Below are 20,613 nucleotides of genomic sequence, written 5' to 3' on the forward strand. Positions count from 1 at the left end.
GCCTCCGACTTGTTGACATTGGCCTGGAGATGTTGCCGGGTGTTCAGTGGAGGTGACGACACATAATGACTAATGTTTGCGGTGGTGAGGAATATCTGACCTTGGCATGCTCCGGTGCGGATGTTGGGGATGAAGCCTCTTCTGCACGGGTGCGGCTGGGCGGGGCACTGCTCGCAGGGGTGTCCCCACGCTCTGCCAATGGTGGCGCAGCATAGTGTCTTGGTGCACACGATTCCGCTGAGCTGGCCCTGACACAACTGGTTGTTCACCTGCGTGAAACACGGCCCGGTCCTGTAATCTGTTGTGGCGAGAGCACAAACGATTGGTTAATCGCTGACATTTGATTGAATTATGATAACACTCTGAGTCAGTCTACTGACCACATCTGGTTCTGCGGAAGAGGATTATTTTAGGGGTTTGAGTCATTGATGTTTGGCGAAGCATCACAGCATGGTTTCAACAGCGTGACTCATTGACGTTGAAAGTAACCCTCACTTTCATTGTTTTAAATTGCTTTGGATCTTAACTGGACCAAAAAAAAAACCCAAGCATTTACAAGTAGTAGCTTTCACCAAGACTTAACAAGAACAATACTGGTGCTGGTCGCTTAACCACCCTTGTGAGAGCAAGACCAATTAGCCACTGCCATGCATGGTGAACAATGGCATCTAGTTGAAATGATACGACACAATAGTCAGCTAACAGCAGCGTGTCACCATGGCCGCATGACAACCAGTCACTCTTAATGTGAATTGACTTGAATGTCACAATGGGACAAGGCATTATCATTTGAGAGCATTCGAGTCATGACAACACGGCTCATGCAATGCACGCGCCCCATTAGACAAATGTCAGACAGATGTGCGTATCTGTTCGACGGGAAGACGATAGCATCAACAGTGGGGACAATGTAAGTGAAGACAGAGTGATCTCATGCTCAAAACATTTTTTAGCAATACAAATGTTCTTCCTTTAGCCGCCGTACAGTGCCCGAGAGGAGAAATTGCAAACGTAGGCCCGGAGTAAACACAAGCTATATTTTCAAAAAACTACATTGACATAGTGAGATTGCACGGTCGTCAGTTTGGCTAGTGAAATGTGTATAAAAGAGAGCCGTCTGCTCCGGTGTGACCCGCAGAGTGAGATGGAGAGATAAATCAATGTGGCGTCCTGTTGGAGTCAACAGACTGATTGCCCTTAGCAGCTCCTGGTGCTACATGAAAAGTGATCACATATGTGAGGAACGTATAGGAGGTACAGAAAGAAAGAAAAGAGCAGGAAAAAGTAGGTCAAAGTGAACACGGCTCCTGCAAAGTTCTACTTCTCATCCACCTGTCTTGTCTTAGTCCACTTTGGGAATTCCTGCCTGCTCACTGGCCTCTATTTGATCTTCCCAAGGTCTTTATACTCCACTGAGCCTGTTGTCATGAGGCCTTAGCTGGATTTCATTCAAAAAATGATTCACTGTGATTAATGTAAGCCATCCATCCGTGTTCTTTAATTCACATCCTGTTCAAGGTCATGCAGAAGCTGAAGACTATCCCAGTCGACTCGGGCCTGGTACACACATAAAGGCAACGGGGGAGTTTTTTGGTCTTGATTTCGACTCTTCCCGACCAAGGAGGTCCAGCATCCAATGTCTCATAAAATTGTGCTATAATATTATTCTTTCTCAGATGTGTTAAAAGTGGATTTGTCCTGATAAAGGGGTCCAAAACAGGCCTGGCTGGCAAGCTTAAAACGAGTTGAATATTTACAACCAAAAATCTTCATGTGCGTGGGGAAAGCTGATTTCAATCAAAGAAGCGCACTGACTGACGAATAAGGAAGTGGCGGTAATAAAACACAATATGACATGTTGTCTTCGGAAGAACTAGAGAAACATTGGCGCTTATCCGGAAGTGTCTCTTTTTATTCTTTTTTTTTTTTTAGATCACGTATAGTAATGCAAGATTTCTGTCTCGGATGACTTTGTCTAGATTGGTGACAAAATCTTCATTTTCTATCCTGACAATATGCCTGTCACAGATAAAAAAAAAATTTAAAAAGTAAAATTTGAAACACCACTGAGATCTGAAATATAACAAGATTTTTTTTGTTACCAATAAACAAAGAAATAAAATGAATTGAAAAATAAGTGAACAAACGTATTGCTTTGTGTAGAAGTTACTCTCCATTTTTGACTAATACAGTACGTCTTGTATTGAACTACACATTCCTCTGCAGAAAAGCCCGTGGAAAAACACAGACTGCAATTTGTTATCTTATTTGAGGCTGACATGGAGGTGAACTATTATGTTGAATGTGGTTTTGTTTATAGAAAATAATGGGGGGACTGTTTTCACTGGTGGATTTAATAGTGACAGCCAAATGTGCTAATTTGTAACAGATAGCAATTGTTCATCGTAATGAAGCCAAACGACAACTCCCATATGGGAGCCAAAGGGAAAAAAAGAAACTAAACCTTTCTTCGTCTGGAAATATCCACATTGATGACATATCGGCGTTCAATAACTTGCTCAAGGACATTTCCAACCACTTCTCCTTTAAACGAAGCCACTTGCTTCCTCAGTTATGCCCCCCTGAGTGAAATAAAATGATGAAATAGAGGGACTATTAACTCGGATGAAAGAAGAAAGGAAGCAAGTTCAGCCAAGTCAGTGATGTGTGTCCTTGATTAAAAATAATCTCTTCTTTACATGCATGCAGGTATAAATAGCTAATCACACGCTTTTATGCGTAGGAAAGCACAGTTATACAATAGTGATAAGCCAAACTAAAGAACGGAGGGTTTTCTTTAGAATCAAACAACACACAAGGCTGTTTTTCAACCCAGTAAAAGATAGCACATGTCTTCCTTGTGCTACATTAGCTTGCCTTTCTGCGCATATAGTATGTAGTGATGGGTCGGGGACACTTTTATGAAGTGCGTTGCAGTCCCATCTGGACATACTGTATGTAAATTCAGTGGACGCTTGGGAGCATGAGCTCAGGCATCTCAGGACATGAGAGAAATCCAACATGGGGAAGCAATTTTATCTCGTTTAGTCCAAAATACTCTCCAGACCTTCTCTCGCCACCAAGTTCTAACATCCATGTCTCATCTATCAGGTTTTTATTGAACACTTACTAGCAAAAGGCTATTTCTAAACCAGCCCATAGTTTGGTCAGGCAGCTGATATACTGGTGAACTTTGACCTTGATTATTCCAGCCAAATTAGCCAGCCAGTCATAGCTGGCGAGTTTAATCTCATGTGATCTTTTACATACATCCCAAAAATGTGAGCGCTCGTGAAAGCCTGTGTCTACTACGCTCTGATGAATGTTAGCGCAAAGCAAGATAAAATTGTCTCAAGGTTGAAGTGAGAATAAAAAAAAATTCTGTCTGGAACCGAAGTCTCCAGCACTTTCCCAGCAATGCAGTCCAGTTGCGGGATCGTAAAGAGTAGCTAGGGCACTGACCCAAGCAGTTGGAGGAAAAGAGAAGCGGTGAGAGAAAAGAGGGGAAAAATCCATTTCAGACTCATTAATAATGCCAAAGACATTACCAAAACTCCCAAAAGCGGCGGATTGCAATGATAAAAAAAACTTTAAATGAGTCGATTGCATGGTAATGAAGCTATTATTGTTCGTACAGACTTTACAAAGAAAGGAGGTCAATAAGTCAAACGAATAAAACGCTGTATGCGTGTGTGTGTGTGTGTGTGTGTGTGTGTCAGCACATGCATGCGTTTTCAAACCGGATGTCGTCTCTAAACTTTGTACAGCTGGTAATTTGGTTTTAGTCCAAGTGTAATGTAATGCACCTGTTTTGTGTGTGTGAATGTGTGCGTGTATCCGCACACACATCTTGCAGTCTGATTGCATCATTTTGTTCCTTCCCACTGATAGATAAATGAGTCTAATGTGAACATTTGTTTATTTGCATACGTGTGTGTCTCTGTGTATTTCTTCCAACCATAGCACTGTTTCTGGGTCTTATCGCAGCCATTATAAACAGGTCTGAAAGATCTCCGTTCCTTGCGTGAAGTGTAATGTTGTGTGCTAATGTGAGGCTGAGATCAGTGGTGCGCCGGACTCAAACAGGAAACATGGATGAACTGAAACACTTATCCACCCTTTCATCTATTCAATGTTCGCATTGTATACAGTACTTTGAAACAAGAAATCATTGTGTCAGAAGCTATTGTGCAGAAAAAAAAAATATCCATGACCTCTGCTTTGACGGTTATTTCGGGAGGGGGAAACGTGCCCTCACAATGGCACCCAGCGAAGGAACACAAACATGGCAACAGGCAGGGTCCATTATTTAGTGAGTTGGAGTGTTTTCTTTTCGAGAAAACTGCCTCAATTTAAATTTGATTGCAATAAATTAGATGTCTCGCTTTGGCTTAGGCATTCCAATTCCGTGACTTTTGTAAATATTATGGCATTGTGAAAACAAGGAACAACATATGTCATTGAAATTCTCTTTCATAGAGAACACTAATTGGTAGCATATCATAGAAAAGATATCAATATAAAAGATTAGAATTGTGTAGTTGTATATGCTATGGCTATGGTGATTTAATAGGAATTTCTTGTGAGTGCAGCATCTTTGTTACGATTGTCCAATCATATAATTTATAGTCTCAGTAGATCGAATTTGGTTCATGGGAATAATTTTTTTTCCGCACAAAACACTGACATCATTTGTTGCAATCGGGAGAAACTCCATTTGTGAGTATTTGGAAGCCAAGGACTGCAAGTTGGGGTTAAAAGAAGCCAATGAGGCTCAATAGATGGAAGAGACTCAATAGGCTTTACTTACAGAGAAACAAAGACACATGAAAACATCCCTCAAACGACGCCCTCCTTTCACCCCTGAAATGATCAGTGCCTGCTTACAGATTCACACATGCATGCACACACACTCTAATATAACTGGCTTACTTAGTCAGCCTTTATGAGAAAATAGTTCAATCTGGTGGAAAAGAGTAAAACTGTCAAATATCACAATGTTTCTACTAAATGAAACGCTGATATTACAGACTTTATAGTTTTATACTACAACGGCAAAAAGATGGAAAACTGTGATTTTAATGGCAGTCAGTGAGTTTTTTGGGGCGACAAAGGTACTCTCGAGGGCGTACCGGTACGTAGAATTGCAGTCAAATTTTATTTATATCTAATCTTTGACTTATCAAATACTCAAATCAACACCAAATCACCCTACTATTTATTACCGGTATAATGAAAATAATTGTGTGGGGTTTTTTTGGTAATAAAACTCAATAATAATAAAAAAAAAAAAAATATATATATATATATATATATATATATATATATATATATATATATATATATATATATATATATATATATATATATATATATATATAATTTTTCGTTTTTCTTTTTTTGGGGGGTGGTGCAAAACACATCAGCAGAGTATAAAAGACTTGAATGTCAGAGGAACAAGAGATGGAAATGTTTGCAAAAAGAAAACTTTCTGCAAAACTTCACGCAACAAGCTTTAACACAGCCAAAATATTATCCAAATGGAAAAACAAATGGGGAGGGGTAATGTACAAAAATGCCTGGCAGATTTTAGAAAAAAATGCAAAACATGTCTCTTTGAAACTTAGAGTAGTTTTCACACATTCGATTAAAATGACATTATTTGAGTGATTTTGTCAGTCCAGAAATGATACCAATTATTTGGAGAAACCTTCACAGTTAAATTAGCATTCCTCTTGTAGCTCGTGTATTGGTTCTGTAAGATTGTGTTGGTATACCTAATTTTCTGGTTGGTCATTGCTTACTTTGCATGCATCAACAAGAGTAATAGTGAGCAATAAAACTAATTCTTTCAGTGGGACCTTCTGGCAACAAAAACACACAAGCAAAGATTTTACAACGTTGACCTCCAATATGAAGGGTGTTTGCCTCCACTAGGCTTTGTGGACACAGCTGGGTAGTCCATTTTTATTTGTGCCTGTCTTCCACCCACCCTCCATCCATCCATCCCTCCCTCCTTCCTTCTTTTCTACCCTTCCTTACATCAGGAAATGTCCACGACCAAGCCACAAAGCAAGGCCACACAGCCAGTCTTGTGGGCTTGTTGGGGAACGAGGGGGGAAGGGGCAGCGTTATTTTTTGCCAGATGTCTTTAAGGCTCCCACTGACACACTCAACCCCCTAAATGTTGTATTTTCCAAGAAAACATGGCAGTGTTGTTTCATGGAAAAAGGTACGATGCCATGGATACAAAAGGTAGGGATGATGAAGTGGTAAAACAAATTGGAGGAAACACAACAAACAAAACAGGACAAGCAAAGACGAGGGCAAAAGACAAGGAGAGCTAACTTGTGAAAACAAACGTCTGGCTGTGCGGAGACTTTTCACATAGATGCATGCAAAGCGGAAGGAAGAATGGAATGAAGAAAAGATGTATTAGGTTCACAAAATCAAGCGAGACTTTTTGTGACCTCCGCTGAGGTCACAGCAGAAAGACAAGCCAAAGAAAGATGAGCTAGCAACTTTTTCAAACATAACCCAGTAGGGTGATGGCCAAAGCGCCAGTAGACTCAAGCCCGCCGTATACTGAGCGATGCGACTATACGGCACTGAATTTTTGTGCAATGGCTTGTGTAACTAGTTTTCATAAGCATTTGACGTTCGGCTGTTAGCTTTGCTGCCATTCGAGGCAAAAAGAAACGTTGCTCAAATGTGTTGCGCATTCTATAAATATGTCAGTTTAGCATGCCATTTTGCTGCTTAACTTAAATTCCACAGACGCAATATTAATCGGAAAGCCGTATTTCAACTAGTGGGCCTGCATAGAGCATATTCTGGAAAAAAAATGTTTGGATTGACTTCCCCTTGTAAGCTAAATGGAATGGAACCACCCCTAAAACCTGTACCACTCTTTACTGTTTTATGATGTCAAAATGACGACTGTGAGAAGGGCAGTTAAAACAACCCAAGCTAGCGGTTGACTTTTACTCATGCTCTACATGGAGACACAATAAAACGTTCCCACAATCCACTTGAGGATCACTGCCCAGCTTTTCCTAAAAGTAACGCTGCAACATCTCTCGGTTTCCACATTTGTTGCTTTTCATCCAGCAAAAGGCTGCATCCATCCCCTCCCTCCATCACTTGCAGCCACATGCTTCCACTCAAAACGCAGGAGACAAACACCCTCTGTCTGTCTGCGCTGCATGAAGTCATCTGCCTCAGAAGGAGCCTGAATGCTAACCAGGCACTGAAGTCATCATTTGTAGAATAAATCTGGGCTGATAAGGGCACTATACTTGACCACATTAAAGTCTTGTACTGATTTAAAAAAAAAAAAAAAAACACACACATAAAAGCATTTAAGTGCTTGCATGGTTTCCCTCCCAGCTATCTCTCTCAGCTAAAGACTTGAGATAAAAGGTTTTTTGTCCTTCACTGTTTACAAAAACAAAAGTAAACACATCTTTTTACAGATTAATTTCTCTCTGAAGTTTTCAACTTCATATCCATCTATCCATTTTCTATAGTGTCTCCCAGCTGCCTGGACGAGAGGTGGTGTAAACCCTGGACAGGTCGCTAGCTAAACGCACATCACAGACAAACAACTATTGGCACTCACATTCACACCTATGGACTACTAGTCGTTCCCAGACCTTTTACACCAAGTATCATCTGAAAAAGAAAATAATGAGCACCCCAAGTACAACCGTCATGAACAATATCAAAATACAGTAGTGTAGTGGGACAAAGTGTTCATAAAAATGTTATTGTAAGTTACTGTAACATTATGCACAGATTCACACTATTCCTAAATATAGGAAAATTGTACAAAACAAGTAAAATACAACTAAATTGTACATGGGCAGTGATTCTTTTGAGCAAAAAAAACCAACAACAAATCAACCAAGCTTGAAAAACGTGTATGGTGAGGCATTTGGAAGTCAAGGTACCACTGTTTTACGAATCAACAGCCAATGAGAATGAGCTCTCACCTCTCTCGCACTGAGGGCCGGTGAAACCGTACACACAGGCACATCTGTTGGGGCCGATGCAGCGTCCACCATTCTGGCAGCCATTCTCACACACAGCTAAAGAATAAATAAATACATAAATAAATATATAAATAAATAACTAAACCACATATTTCTTTCTGCTTCTAATATTCTCATGAGCATGTTTCATAGTGCCTCTTTGTAAAGAATGAGAATCTCATTAAAGTGGATATGCAGGTGGACCTAATGCTATGGCCAAGGAGCATAAAGGTATGTGCTTAGATTGTACTCACGCTGTCCACAGTGGTTGCCCGTGAAGCCTTTAGGACAGGTACAGGAGTCCTCAGCACAACTGCCTCCATTCATGCACCTGACATTACACGATTGAACTGTAACATGAAAGAGAAAAAAAATAGTTAGCATGGTATGATGAAAGGATACAGTATGATATTTTTGAACACGTTGTGCGTCAATTTTTTAAATAATCAGCACTGTATTATGAAGAAAACATCCCTACCACAAGCTATGAATCCCTACATGCATAAAAATGTGCAATGAACCTTCTGAACTCAAATGGTATGTTGAAAATTCAGGGGGGGGGAAGTCTTCAAAATCTCAACAGATCCATACTGAAACAGCCTCTTTTCCGCAAGTTCTGTGGCCCCTGTATTTTTTCTTCTTTTTAGTGTAGTTCAACATTATAGTTTGTTTAATTGTACTTTTGCCCAATCTAAATGCGCATGAAGAGTTTGTTCTCGAATGAGCTCTGAGGATGCACAAGACATCAGTGCTGGTTCTCCAGCAGCTTAGTTTGCTGCAGACATGAGACAGAGGCCTTCAGGCTACATTCTATCAAGCAGACCAGAAATCAGCATTAAGTAGATCTTACTGCATGCGGCAGTCACTTAGGAATTTACACAGGGAGGGAGGAAGACTCGGTGTAGTTTAAAAAAAAAAGAAGGAGAAAACAAAGAGCAGAGCCTAATCAGAGATTTGATTATTTTGATGAGAAGCAGGACTCTGCTGGCATACGTTATACGTGAGGCTTTTTATTTACTGTCAACAAGTTTCAACCAAGTTTTTCCTTAAAACTGTCACTGCGATGAACGCTAGTTTTAATCATACACAGTACATAGCGTGAACCTTCGGAACTTCAACTCCTACAACTTCCTTTTTTGGTTGAAAGTCCACTATAGGAAATGTTCATATATACCACCAGAAATGTATTCCCATGCCATAATTACAGTTATATACTTTGCTGAGATTGAATGGTATTTTTGCAAAGCATATTTAAAAAAATGGGTATTGTTCAGGGTTGTAATAGTTTTGGATTTTTCATTATAGTTAGATGTTAGTGTGTTGTGACTTTTTTTTTAATCCAGTTAGTTTAAATGAGTTTTTAGAGTAGGTTTGTTTTTGTTTTTTTTAATGCTCCATTTTATATTAGTTTTTTTGTTTTGTTTTAGTATTAGTTTTAGGGGTTTTTTTTAATACAAAGTATATGGAGTATTTGTTAAGTTTAAGATTAAAAAAAATGTCATCAAATATTGTGTAATAAAGTAATTTAAACTACAATCCTCAAATGACTGTTTGACCTTCCTTCTTCTGTACGGACATAAAGCAATACCCCCACCCTATAACATTTCAAATAAACCCCAAAAGCTCATATACGATATTGATATTGACAAAGACGAAAACGAAGGACATTTCCGCCATACAATTTTGTGTATATGTTGTGTTATATGTTAGTTTTAGTTATTTTTGTAAACCTCAAATGCAGTTTCAGTTAGTTTTAGTTTTTTTTTTTTTTTTAAAGCATTTTAATTTGTTTGTTTTTTGTCAATGAAAATGTTTTTTCAAATTTAGTTGTAATTATTTTGTTGGTATACAGTAGTTCAAAGTTTACTATTGTAGCGCATGCCCAAATCATAGCGTTCGTGGAGAGAAGCTCGCAATGATGAGGAGATAATTTCACCCAAAATAATTTGGGCAAATTTGTTATTCCAGAAGTCAACTGGTAGCCCTTCACATTGATCAGTACCCAAAAAGGTTAGTGAATCCTGAGCCGCATTTGAGTTATCGTGTGGATTTTAAAGAAGCTGCAAAGCTCATTCTGTTCTATACTACCCTAGTCGCTGTTGCCTTTTATGTTGGCTTAACGGGATGACGGCTGGTTGTCCTTTAGTCCTCGCATGTTTGTTATCCTTTCTTCCTCCACATTCCTGCATTCACCCTCATGCTTTCAAAATTCTAATCGCAAGTTCAACATTAATTTCCTCTTTCTCTCTCCACATGCATCGTCTTTTTTTCCACCATCTGTTTATGTCTCTTGCTTTAACATTTCTGGCATGTGAAGGCCTTGCAGCAGCAAAGGGGAAGTGGCCGGGCATCCCCCCTTCTGGTCTGATGAGATCCTCCGCACACAGTGTGCCAACAGCAGGTATCGTCGTAAGCCACCCACTAGTCCGACGAGCTGAAGCCAAAAATGCAAAATGCTATGCTACACACACTTCAATTTTGTGAGTAAAGGTGTGATTCCCTGTCAACAAAGCCCTCATTACTTCTTGTATTTAATGTTTGAAGAAGAGCCCTCACGTGCAAAGCACTTGGCAGAAGCTACTTTTGGTCTGGTTTGTGTCTCGTGACGATAAATTAAAGCAAACAGCTTCAGACTTGGGCTGGCTGGCTTTTTAGTTGAGTGTGCAATTGTCTCTTTCTCTCTGTGGTTGAGCTCATCTCAAGGGAAACCAGTCAGGTTTTCTTCTCAGGGTAGGAACACGAGCCATGTTGGAGCTTTGATGTCCAAGTCTATCGACTTGACTCGGGCCAAGATGTGCAACATGGAGAAGGATCGCACGAGGAGATACCAAATTGTGCGAAAAATTGTTCTCATGTGTTCCAACTGCAAAGCGCACTCCAAACGCTGTTAGGTACGCTCTAAGACCCAGCCCTCGCCTTTACTGGGACATGAAACTAATCTCTTCTCCCAATACAATCATGGCATGGGAGGTGGCGGCTGTGAGAGCGGGAGCGCGTGTCATGTTTTCTTTGTCACAGGAGCTGGATCGGGAGGGGGGCAAGGAGGAGCGGAGAGAAGCAAACAAGCACATTTGGCGACAGGAGAAGATGATCTCACTGGCTAACTTCGCCTCCTTGCACCTCCTCCTCGTGCCATTGCATCCTCTGCAGGTTGAGCGCGAGAGAGACTGAGACGGTTCACCCCAATGACCCGTGCCTGGAAAGTTGCACGTGCAGTGCAAGGGGCTGTTGGGGGATGTGCATGCGTGTTAAGGCGTTTGCTGTGGAGCACCACAATGCACCTCTGTCTTATAGCGAGCGTTGTCGCTCAGCTGCTCACATCTGGGTGCTTTTTACGAGAGGCTGCGAAACACAGGAAGTCAATGCGTGTGCGTGTGCGTCAAGTCTATGAGTGTGCGCCTGTGTATTTGTGTGTTTGTGTGTGATGGAAAACTAGGGAGCTTTATTGCTATGTTGCGTTGTGATTAGCACAGCCCACAGGAACTGGTGACAAGGCAGCCTACATTTTTAGATTGTACAGACACACATCAAGAAGATGAATGTTGTCAAAATGTCAAAATTTTTGTCACATCGTAGGTCACATTAGTCTTGTAGTGACAGAGCAGACTCTAGTCAAAATTGTTTTTGTTCTTCATTTGTGTTGACAGTTTTGTCATGATGGTTCCTGGTCGCATTGACCTAATATAAGGACGGATACAAAATGCATGCTACTAGCAGTACTTGGCTGTATAATGTTGTTGTCTTGTGGATGACCAACCAAACTGTGTTGTGTAAACTGCACTGGGAGTAAAATTACAAAAGTAACATGATTACTATAATCCAGGGTGTCCTCGGTTTATGGTTGTCTATCATGGGGTTTAAAAATGTGTCATTATAAATATGTTAATGATAGTCTTCATCTTATTCCAACGTATTCTCCATATAGTGGCAGAAAAAAAAGTTATTGTTTCGGATAACAGTGGAAAAAAAATCATTCTTTTTGCTGGACAGCAACGATGTACTGCTTTTTGCTGTAATGCATAATTAATTGTCTTCCACATAAACGGGGTGGAGCCAGAACTTTTTCAGGTGGCCAGGGTCCCACACCGACTCACTAAGGGGTGGCCATAAGATGACACGTGTGCAAGCAATTACATTTGTAATGTAACCAATTTTTCTCAATGGCTGATACACTATGTAATATTTTAATGTAATGTAATAACATTTTGCCCATTCTGCCTGCTGCCTAAAGCTTACCCGTAGTCTCAATTTTCTGTACAATCAATCATTTCTGTTATGTATCTGATACCGTAACACGCAATTCATTATAAAGGAGTGGCACCAGCTTCTAATTATAAAAGGTCCTTCTCTGCTCTCCCAGTTTCCACGGGTGCCAATTTTCAATTTTCAATCGTCTACAGAAGCTTGTTAGTCTCTGATGACAGATGTTTCTCAGCATCAGCGCAAGAATGTTGGTGGTAATGATTTCTTAATAATGCGGGGTTATAAAAGTGACCCTTGACGTTGTTCAGTACAGCTGCTTGACCCCCTTCTCTGTTAGGGCTACATACAGCCTCCCCAGGAACTGACGTATATCTCCAGATTTTCAGTATATTGACTCATGCACACACCTTTAACTGTTTTGTTGGTTAAACAAATAAAAAATCAAATAGCGTGTGTGCGTTTTTATACTCAGAAAATCCCTAAATGGGCTGCTGTTTTCTTCAAACCTCCATAGGCAAGTTTATGTGATGTTATCTGAGACTCAGTAAACCAGTTCGCTCAAATGAGAGTGTGGATAATGAAGGTACAGTAAATTGGTAACTCTAAATTGCGCTGGAATGCCCTTTGAAATGATGGATTCAGTCCAAACATAGACTTGGGCTGTATTGAAGGGAAAGAGGTCTACTAATGACACGGCCTAAAGCCTTTGAGACACCGCTAACTAATTAAAATCACTTTTGTAAACACAGCCTCAAGTAAAACTTCAGGTAAAAAAATATCCAATTAGTAAAAAACGAGAAAAAGCTACTTACAACAAGTAAGCAAGTTAACATCTTATTAGTTAAAAAAGTATAGCGATGTCTTACTGAGGCATATCTACTGTACATTCACTGGCATATACTGTATACCATAGGAACATATGCAAAACATTAGTTGGATTAGAATCCTAATTTTCGATGCTAGCTAGACCATTCGTACGTATTCCATACCATTTATGGAAACCGATCCCAACACCGGGGGTACAAAAGTCAGCTATGTGAAGCACTACGCTATACGTGGGTCTCTTGCTGGGACAATTTGAATTCTTTGTTCGCAGCTTCATGAGAAGAATTTTGGGATGTCTTCTTTTACATCCAAGCGTGATGGTGCCGCAGTGCACAAATCAAGGATCATAAAAGTATGTTTGGGTCATCAAAATTAAACATTTGATTGTGAGCCAGGCCTTCTCTCAGCTCACAATTATGTTGCTCTGGATGAATGGACAAACATTCTCTCCGTCTTGACCGTTGACTATCATTCAAACTGGTTCAGAAGCTTGATAACATAATGACACCATGTTTTTTTTTTCCCCTCCACTCCCGGCAAAACCATTGAAATAGCTCGATAAATCACAGCGGGGGGATGGCGAGGACCCACAGTGTGTACGAGTGAGTGACAGTTCAGTGAAGCTCTTCTAAGCTCTCTAAGCTTTAATTTATCGTTCTGTGCCCTTTGACCCATTCTGGAACATGACTTCATAGCTCTTGCCAAAGCACTGACGCTGCAAGAGATCAGTGTGCATCCTGCTGTACAGGTCAGAGGCTGTCCCCGCCCCATCCTCCATGGCCTTCCTCTTCAGGGGACATCACCTTTACTTTGGACTCAAACAGATCTTTCTTTACGCTCGATTTGCGCGTGTGTGCGCACCCAGCTCGTGTTTCTTTTTAAATTCATGTAATATAAGATTCGGTTGCACATCCGTGTGTGGTGTGTGAAATTGTGCAAGATGGGCGTTTGTGCACGCTTCACACGGAATATAAGCATGTGCGAAGGGTCTGGCAGGAGGCCAGGCATGACTGATGAGCTGATTTTGTCCTACTAAAGCAGTGAGGCTGAACGCATTGCACGCCACCGAATGCACACATCCACACGTACTTTACACGCTCCCAAAGTGGGGTTAAAGTATTTGCTAACACCCTTCTCATTTGACTATTACTCGAACGCTGAACTAATTCCCCTAAGACTATTATGACTTTGTGCACCTCACCGCATACATCTACTCCTCCTTAAATAGGTCAAGGCAGCCAGAATGTCAACTGGAATTGATCAACTGAAGTGCTGGCGAGAGATTCCATGTGTAACTCTGCTCACACGATAAGAGCGATGTGTCCAGTGGGAAATAAAACTGTAGGGTTGGAAAGAGCATTCTTTTATAAGTAGCTGGGCCGGTTTGAGTTGCCTGAAGAAAAATCCCTTCAGAGAGATAATAATGATGGCAAAATTTGTTTCCAAATCTCAACAAATTGTCGATTGACTAGCCTCCAGGAATGGATTGTGTGCACACATAAAATCAATAAAAGACTGAACACTAGACTAACCCCAAAAAATGTTTAATAGTATATTATTTTTTTAAAAATTAGAATTATTTGATTAGTGTAGTTTTCACGAGTTGTCGACGAGATGTCGACTCACCTCCTCCTCCTGCACCACAGCTGGAAGAGAGCTGCCCGTTTGAACAGGTGCACATGTTGGGTCTGGAACAGAAGCCATCGCCACAGGAGTTCCTGCAAATTGCTGTTAGGTCAAAGGAGAAAGGGTGAGTATTCTCCCGTGGGATCAGTTTGATGACAGTGGCGAGGATTAATGGATGGTGGAACTTACGAACAATACACTGGTTCCCGCCTGGCAGAGTCTTCCATCCGGGGCAGCAGTATGAATGGTAGCGAGAACCACACACATTGGGTCTGACACACAAAAGAGAGAGAAAACAAGTTAGAAATCAACAAGTATATTTGAGAGAATCCACTAAACAAACAGTCAGAACCTTTTTGACTTATGCTTTTAGAGTAAACAAAACACAGTGAAGCAAATCTCTCCCCAGTGATGCATGATGGGAAAAAACTCTGATCTGAGTCCGCTCACTTGACAGCTGTAACAGCCATCGCAGCCCATGGAGAATTTGATTGGTCTAGGCCACAAGCTTTCCTCTCAGGAAACAGCAAAACCACATTTGCAAATTGCAAAACTGACATTACTCACACACAAATACATTGAGGCTTTACAAACCAATAAGAGGAGGACTGTTTATCATCTATGTGCTTACTGGACTAAAAAATACCCCTCACGCATCAACCCTAAAACCCAATTCCAGTCAGAATACAGAAGTAAATGCACCGTAGCAATCTGAAAAGATTCCAACAGTCTGGTTGTACTAATGATATCCATCGAGAGCGTTCAAAGCACATAATATGGGGATATCTGTGGTCATTTGTGTTGTGGTCTCTTCTTTGCATTTACGACTACCAAGATTTTAGTGAGCACAAACCGGTCAATTGAGAAAGACACTCATCTAGAGTCATTTGCATCAAAGGTGACATCTACACAGCCAGTCTTTATCCCCAAGGGTATTTATTCATGATGGTCTTTTTCAGCAGCAAATCTAGGATGAGCAACTTTTTGTGTCTTCTGACGGGTGTTGTGATCAACCTAACTTCAAACACTTGACTCTAAGCCCCATTCACGCCAAATACAGTGGAACCTCCCAAATTCAATCACGATTCTCAGGGATAATACACTTCTCAAGTCACACAAAACCTCTGAGCTTGAGGCACCTAAGGTACCTGAGTCTACCGCTATATCAAGAGACTAACTCTGCACTCTAAAAACGGATCAAAAATAACACAATTTTGGGTTAAAAATGGGCCGATCCACTAATTGGGTCAATTTGACCCTCTTTCTTGAGTTGTTTTGTACAAAACAGTCCAATTTTAGGGGTCGTTTTGTACGAAACGACCCATTCTTTGGGTTGTTTTCTGCACAAACAACCCAGAAAGTTGGGTCAAACTGACCCAAGTAGTGGATTGGTCCATTTTTGACCCAACTGTTTTTAGAGTGCATGTGTTTAGCTTTTTCTCCTGTTTTTGGTGGCTCTCTTAGACACCCTTCTAAAGAGAAGGAGCAGCCTCAATGAGGTGAAGAGAAATGCACCGTAGCAATCTGAACGGTGAGAAAAGAGAAAAGAATTAAACATCCTGTTAGAAGTGCCCTCTCCAAGTGCAATCGTAATGTAGCTCTGGTCAAGACGCAAGGAGATAAATAATGTGCAGTCGTGTTTTCTGGGCCATGTGACTGAAGATGATGTCTACGTTTCGAGTAATACAATTTATATTTGATTGAAACTTGCCTGCCTGTTAACATACCATCATCCCTTTAAAAGGGTATCTTTCAAATATTTATATAGCGCTTAAGTCAATAGTTACATCATAGAGGTGACATCATCACAGTGACTTTTGGAGAGTTCCAATCAGTGTGACAGCCATTTTACTATTGTTTTAGGGTAGGGTTTATTTGGACAACGGTAACGGACGTGCGTTTAAAATGATAGGCGATTACGATTTGGTCCGGCATGGCAAAAAGGCGGATAGACGGACGGTGGAAGAGTACACAAGCTGCAGATGGATGGCGATAAACAGACTGGCAGATTTGAGTACAATTATATTGTACAATTATACATTTCATGTTTATATGTATATTTTAATGTTTTGGCATACATTGGTTGGAGCAATCTTACTATAAATTTTGGTGTTGGGTTATAAAAAAAAAAAAAATGGAAAAGCCTGCTCTACAAGCACAACTAAGCATGTTATGTTGATTGAAGACTCTAAATTGTCTAAATTGTTTGAAAGAATTTCTGGGCCTGATTTACTAAGATCCCAGAAACCGGGCACTAAATTGCATGTTCAGTAGAAGTTCCTTCTATACATGAAACAGATGACCTTCAATCAGTTTGGCAATGACAGATGGTTATTGAACCTCAACCACATTACCATATGGCAAAGGGTGGTTGAAGGGCAGACAAACAGGTGGACAGGCACGGCGAGGAATTTACATTGGGGTAGAAGAGAAAGCAGCCGGGAGAAGATGAACAGGAGAAAGTTAATAGCAGCGAATTTTGAGACAACTTCCAAAGCTAAAAATGAGCGTCAGAAAGTGTGAAGATAGTGACAAGGATCGGGCTCGGCGAGGACATGCCGGTGGGAAAGGAAAAGGAACTGGGGATAAGTGGGAGGGAAAGCAAAACAAGTTGATGTTGAGAACAGGAGGAAGCCGCAGGAGGAGTGGAAAACTGAGATAGGGAAAGGAGAGGCCAGAGCACAGTCTTGGTGATGGGTCAACTTTCTGGGGCACAAGCCAAACATTCTGTTAGGGTTCAAAAACACCTCAGCAATGCATAGAGTGAGCCGTGAGCATTCCACCGCTTAATGAGCAACTGATTTATTCCCTCCTCTAGTTTCTCCTGAGTGCTGAAACGATTCCACTGTTACAGTTAGACTGGGAGGATGTTAATAAATGACGGATTATATGCGCCTGACCCTGAGGTGTTCTCGATTGTTATTCTTCCTCTGCCCCTCTATCCTAGTCTTTCCTGCAGGTCAGCGTCTGCTCTCTCAAGAGCTTTAGAGGGCCGACTCCAGTCAAACAGAATGAAAGACAGACATTAAAAAAAAAGTTTAAGCCCCAGGGGTTTTCCTCAATATTGAAATGTCCCACTGTTCTCAGGGCTCAATCTAAAGGAGATTAACTCTTGTGCGTCCACGTTGCGACCTTTGAAGCTGCCTCCTGGCCCGTAAATGGCTCGTTAACTGCCATTAATAGTAATAAAACGAAAATGGCTGCCATCTCATCCGAGCAAAAATGTTAAGCGCAGAACAAAAAAGGGAGCAGAAAACATAAATGCGTCACTTTTGTCTTTGCTCCCATTTTTTATGAACTGAACTCACGATTTTTTTTTCTATATACACAACAGGCCTATGTCTTTGAATTATCGTTCACAAATCTGTCTAAATCTGTGTAGGTGAGCACCCCTCCTTTGCCGAAATAAGATATCCACCACGCAGGTGTGGCATATTAAGATGCTGATGATTAGACAGCATGATTATTGCACAGGTGCACCTAAAGCTGCCCACGATAAAAGGCCGCTCTAACACAGCGTGCCTCAGGCTGTCTACAACAAAAAGCCGCTCTTACACAGCGTGCTCTTTTATTGTGAACAGCCTAAGGCACACCTATGCAATATTCATGCTCTTAAATCAGCATCTTATCATGCCACACCTGTGAGGTGAATGGATTATCTACACAAAGAACAAATGCTCACTATCAAATATTTAAAGAAGATTTTTGAACAATATTTGAGAGAAATGGGTCTTTTGTGTACATAGAAAAAGATCTTTGAGTTCAGTTCATGAAAAATGAGAGCAAAAACAAATGTGTCGCATTTACATTCTTACCCTCATATGAGTCACAGGTGAGCCGGCCAGTCAGGTACACCCAGGAATTGCCGCCGGCCAATTGCAGGACGTTTTCATTTTAACTACAAGATTTTCTGTCGCACGATCACTGTACTACAGCTGATTACAGAGCAGACAAAAAAAAAAAAAATACAGTCCTGTTTTTTACATTTGTTAACTCCATCTTTGCTAAAAGTCCGCTGATTGCTGTTCAAGTTGTCAACCTCAACTGGTTCTGATCTTCAACAAGCACCATATTTTGGTCTGGTGAAACACTGCTGATTTTCCTGTGAGTTTCCAGCAAACTGTAACAGAATTAGAAAGTGCAACATCAACACAGCCTGAGGGTCTGTCCACTCATGAAGGAATCCACAGGGTCAAAGATTAAAGCAGCTGAGGGCAGCCTGTTCGACCGGCAACGAAGGGCCGGCATGGGGAATGACTACAGTCTGTTTCCATGAAGACAAAGAAGAGCAGAAGTTTAGGTCAGGTGTCTGTGTACCCTGCATGTGTTAGTGTCAGTGGCCCGGTCAAAGATCAAAAGTCATCAGTCTGGTATTTGAACCAAGTTAAGCCTTACGTATTCCTGCCTGAAGCAACACTTGTGCATGTTGGCTTGGCTATGAGACGGGAGTGAGGAGGATTGAGGAATGTTAGAAAATGACCCAGGTGGTCATGAGGAAGTTGGATGCCCATAAAAGGTGAAAGTACTTCACAGTAGCAACAATATTCATTAACAGTAAACATCAGTAAAATGAGCAAAACGACCAAACTTGAGCTATGCCATGATTTAACCAGCTGTTCCTGATTCACAAGTAATGAATGACACATACGAATAAAATTCAGACAAATAAATACCTCAAATTAAACTAAATGCACAAAAATGCCAAGTGAAAAATGGCAGTCATCCATTCGTCTTCAATATAAATTCCTCCAGAGCACTACTTAAGTATTGCAGGTTTGGCATACAGTATCTGATTTTTTGGAGTCTTACTATGTTTTATTTTCTAACAAAAAAAAAGGCACATGGCCAGCCAGACATTCTTGGGACTGCAAGGTGAAGACTCTATTCCATTGGGGTGGTGCTATTGATGTTGTACTAAATCTATAGATTGATTGTCTACTATGTCAACTAGCGTTCAAAGCATCTCCCTTCAGCAAGGCTCGGTAAAGCTGGGTGTGGGAGTTTACAAGGAGGATGCTTGCCAAGAATGAACTGGAATTCTACGTCGCTAGCATAAAAATGAACTTTAAAGAGAAAATGTGGCATTTTTTATGAGCTTTTGGGTCTGCAGTGAAGGTAATTGTGGTCAAGTAAAACTGTAAATTCTTCGCTATGTGCAATATTGATCAAGAAATGGCTACCGTGTGTGCTCCAGACGTGAGTTTAGTCTTTTCAGATGTGCAATGACATCATTCTTCTAACGGTAGGACCTCAGCATGGATTTCTTGTCCCTGCCTTTTGGTGGTGACCAGTCTGAGCCAAAACTTTCAAGGTTATGTGATGATTTTATGAATGTGGAATTTTTCACAGCCAGGGAAAAAAGCAGCTGTAAAGAGAAGTCAAAGCCCCTTTTCTACACAGAAGTATGTTATGGTTCAAAGATTTTCCATATTAAGTGATCCTTTCTGCCACATTTTTCAATATGATTTAGGTGGGAGACTCATGCACGGATCTATTTTTAGAAATACAGCTCTGACCCGCCAAATCGATCCAACAATAGGTCCTTTATTACGTGGAGGATTCAGCAGCAGTTTAGATGCCGCAATGGTCGTAAATGGGAATGGAATATTTCATTTGTTCTTCCCACGTTAAACTAGCAAATTGCTGGCAAAATACATGCAGAATTCCTGTACCAATGCAATCATGTACTGCAGGTACGTTAGTCTTAAAAGAATTGACATTTTTGCAAGACAATCAGAGTGGAATGTGAAGGTCATAGCACGTTTTTCTTTTTCCATTAGTTAAAGCATGTTTATGATAATCAAGGTCCGTTTTTTTGGTTGAATTTACTTAAAGGTTATGCTACGTTCTACTGCTATGATGTCATTCTACATACATATTGCAGGCGATGCCATCTACACACTTTAATGTCACAAATGGTCGATCA

The 20,613-nt window shown here is 40.8% G+C and overlaps 1 protein-coding gene across 1 annotated transcript in view; it reads right to left on the reverse strand.

Annotated features, from left to right (window-relative positions):
- fbn3 (fibrillin 3) overlaps nt 1-20,613 on the reverse strand; it is a 68,721-nt gene that overhangs the window by 40,154 nt on the left and 7,954 nt on the right. Inside the window, exons 3-7 of the mRNA XM_086047905.1 lie at nt 14,877-14,959; nt 14,688-14,789; nt 8,288-8,383; nt 7,995-8,090; nt 101-298 (exon numbers count right to left, since the gene is read on the reverse strand). Of these exons, the coding sequence (XP_085904031.1) occupies nt 101-298; nt 7,995-8,090; nt 8,288-8,383; nt 14,688-14,789; nt 14,877-14,959 (575 nt within the window). The remainder of the gene's footprint in view (nt 1-100; nt 299-7,994; nt 8,091-8,287; nt 8,384-14,687; nt 14,790-14,876; nt 14,960-20,613) is intronic.

The sequence above is a fragment of the Filicampus tigris genome, chromosome 12 (genome assembly GCF_054856515.1).
Source record: "Filicampus tigris isolate MCC_2025a chromosome 12, RoL_Ftig_1.0, whole genome shotgun sequence".
Taxonomy (NCBI): domain Eukaryota; kingdom Metazoa; phylum Chordata; class Actinopteri; order Syngnathiformes; family Syngnathidae; genus Filicampus; species Filicampus tigris.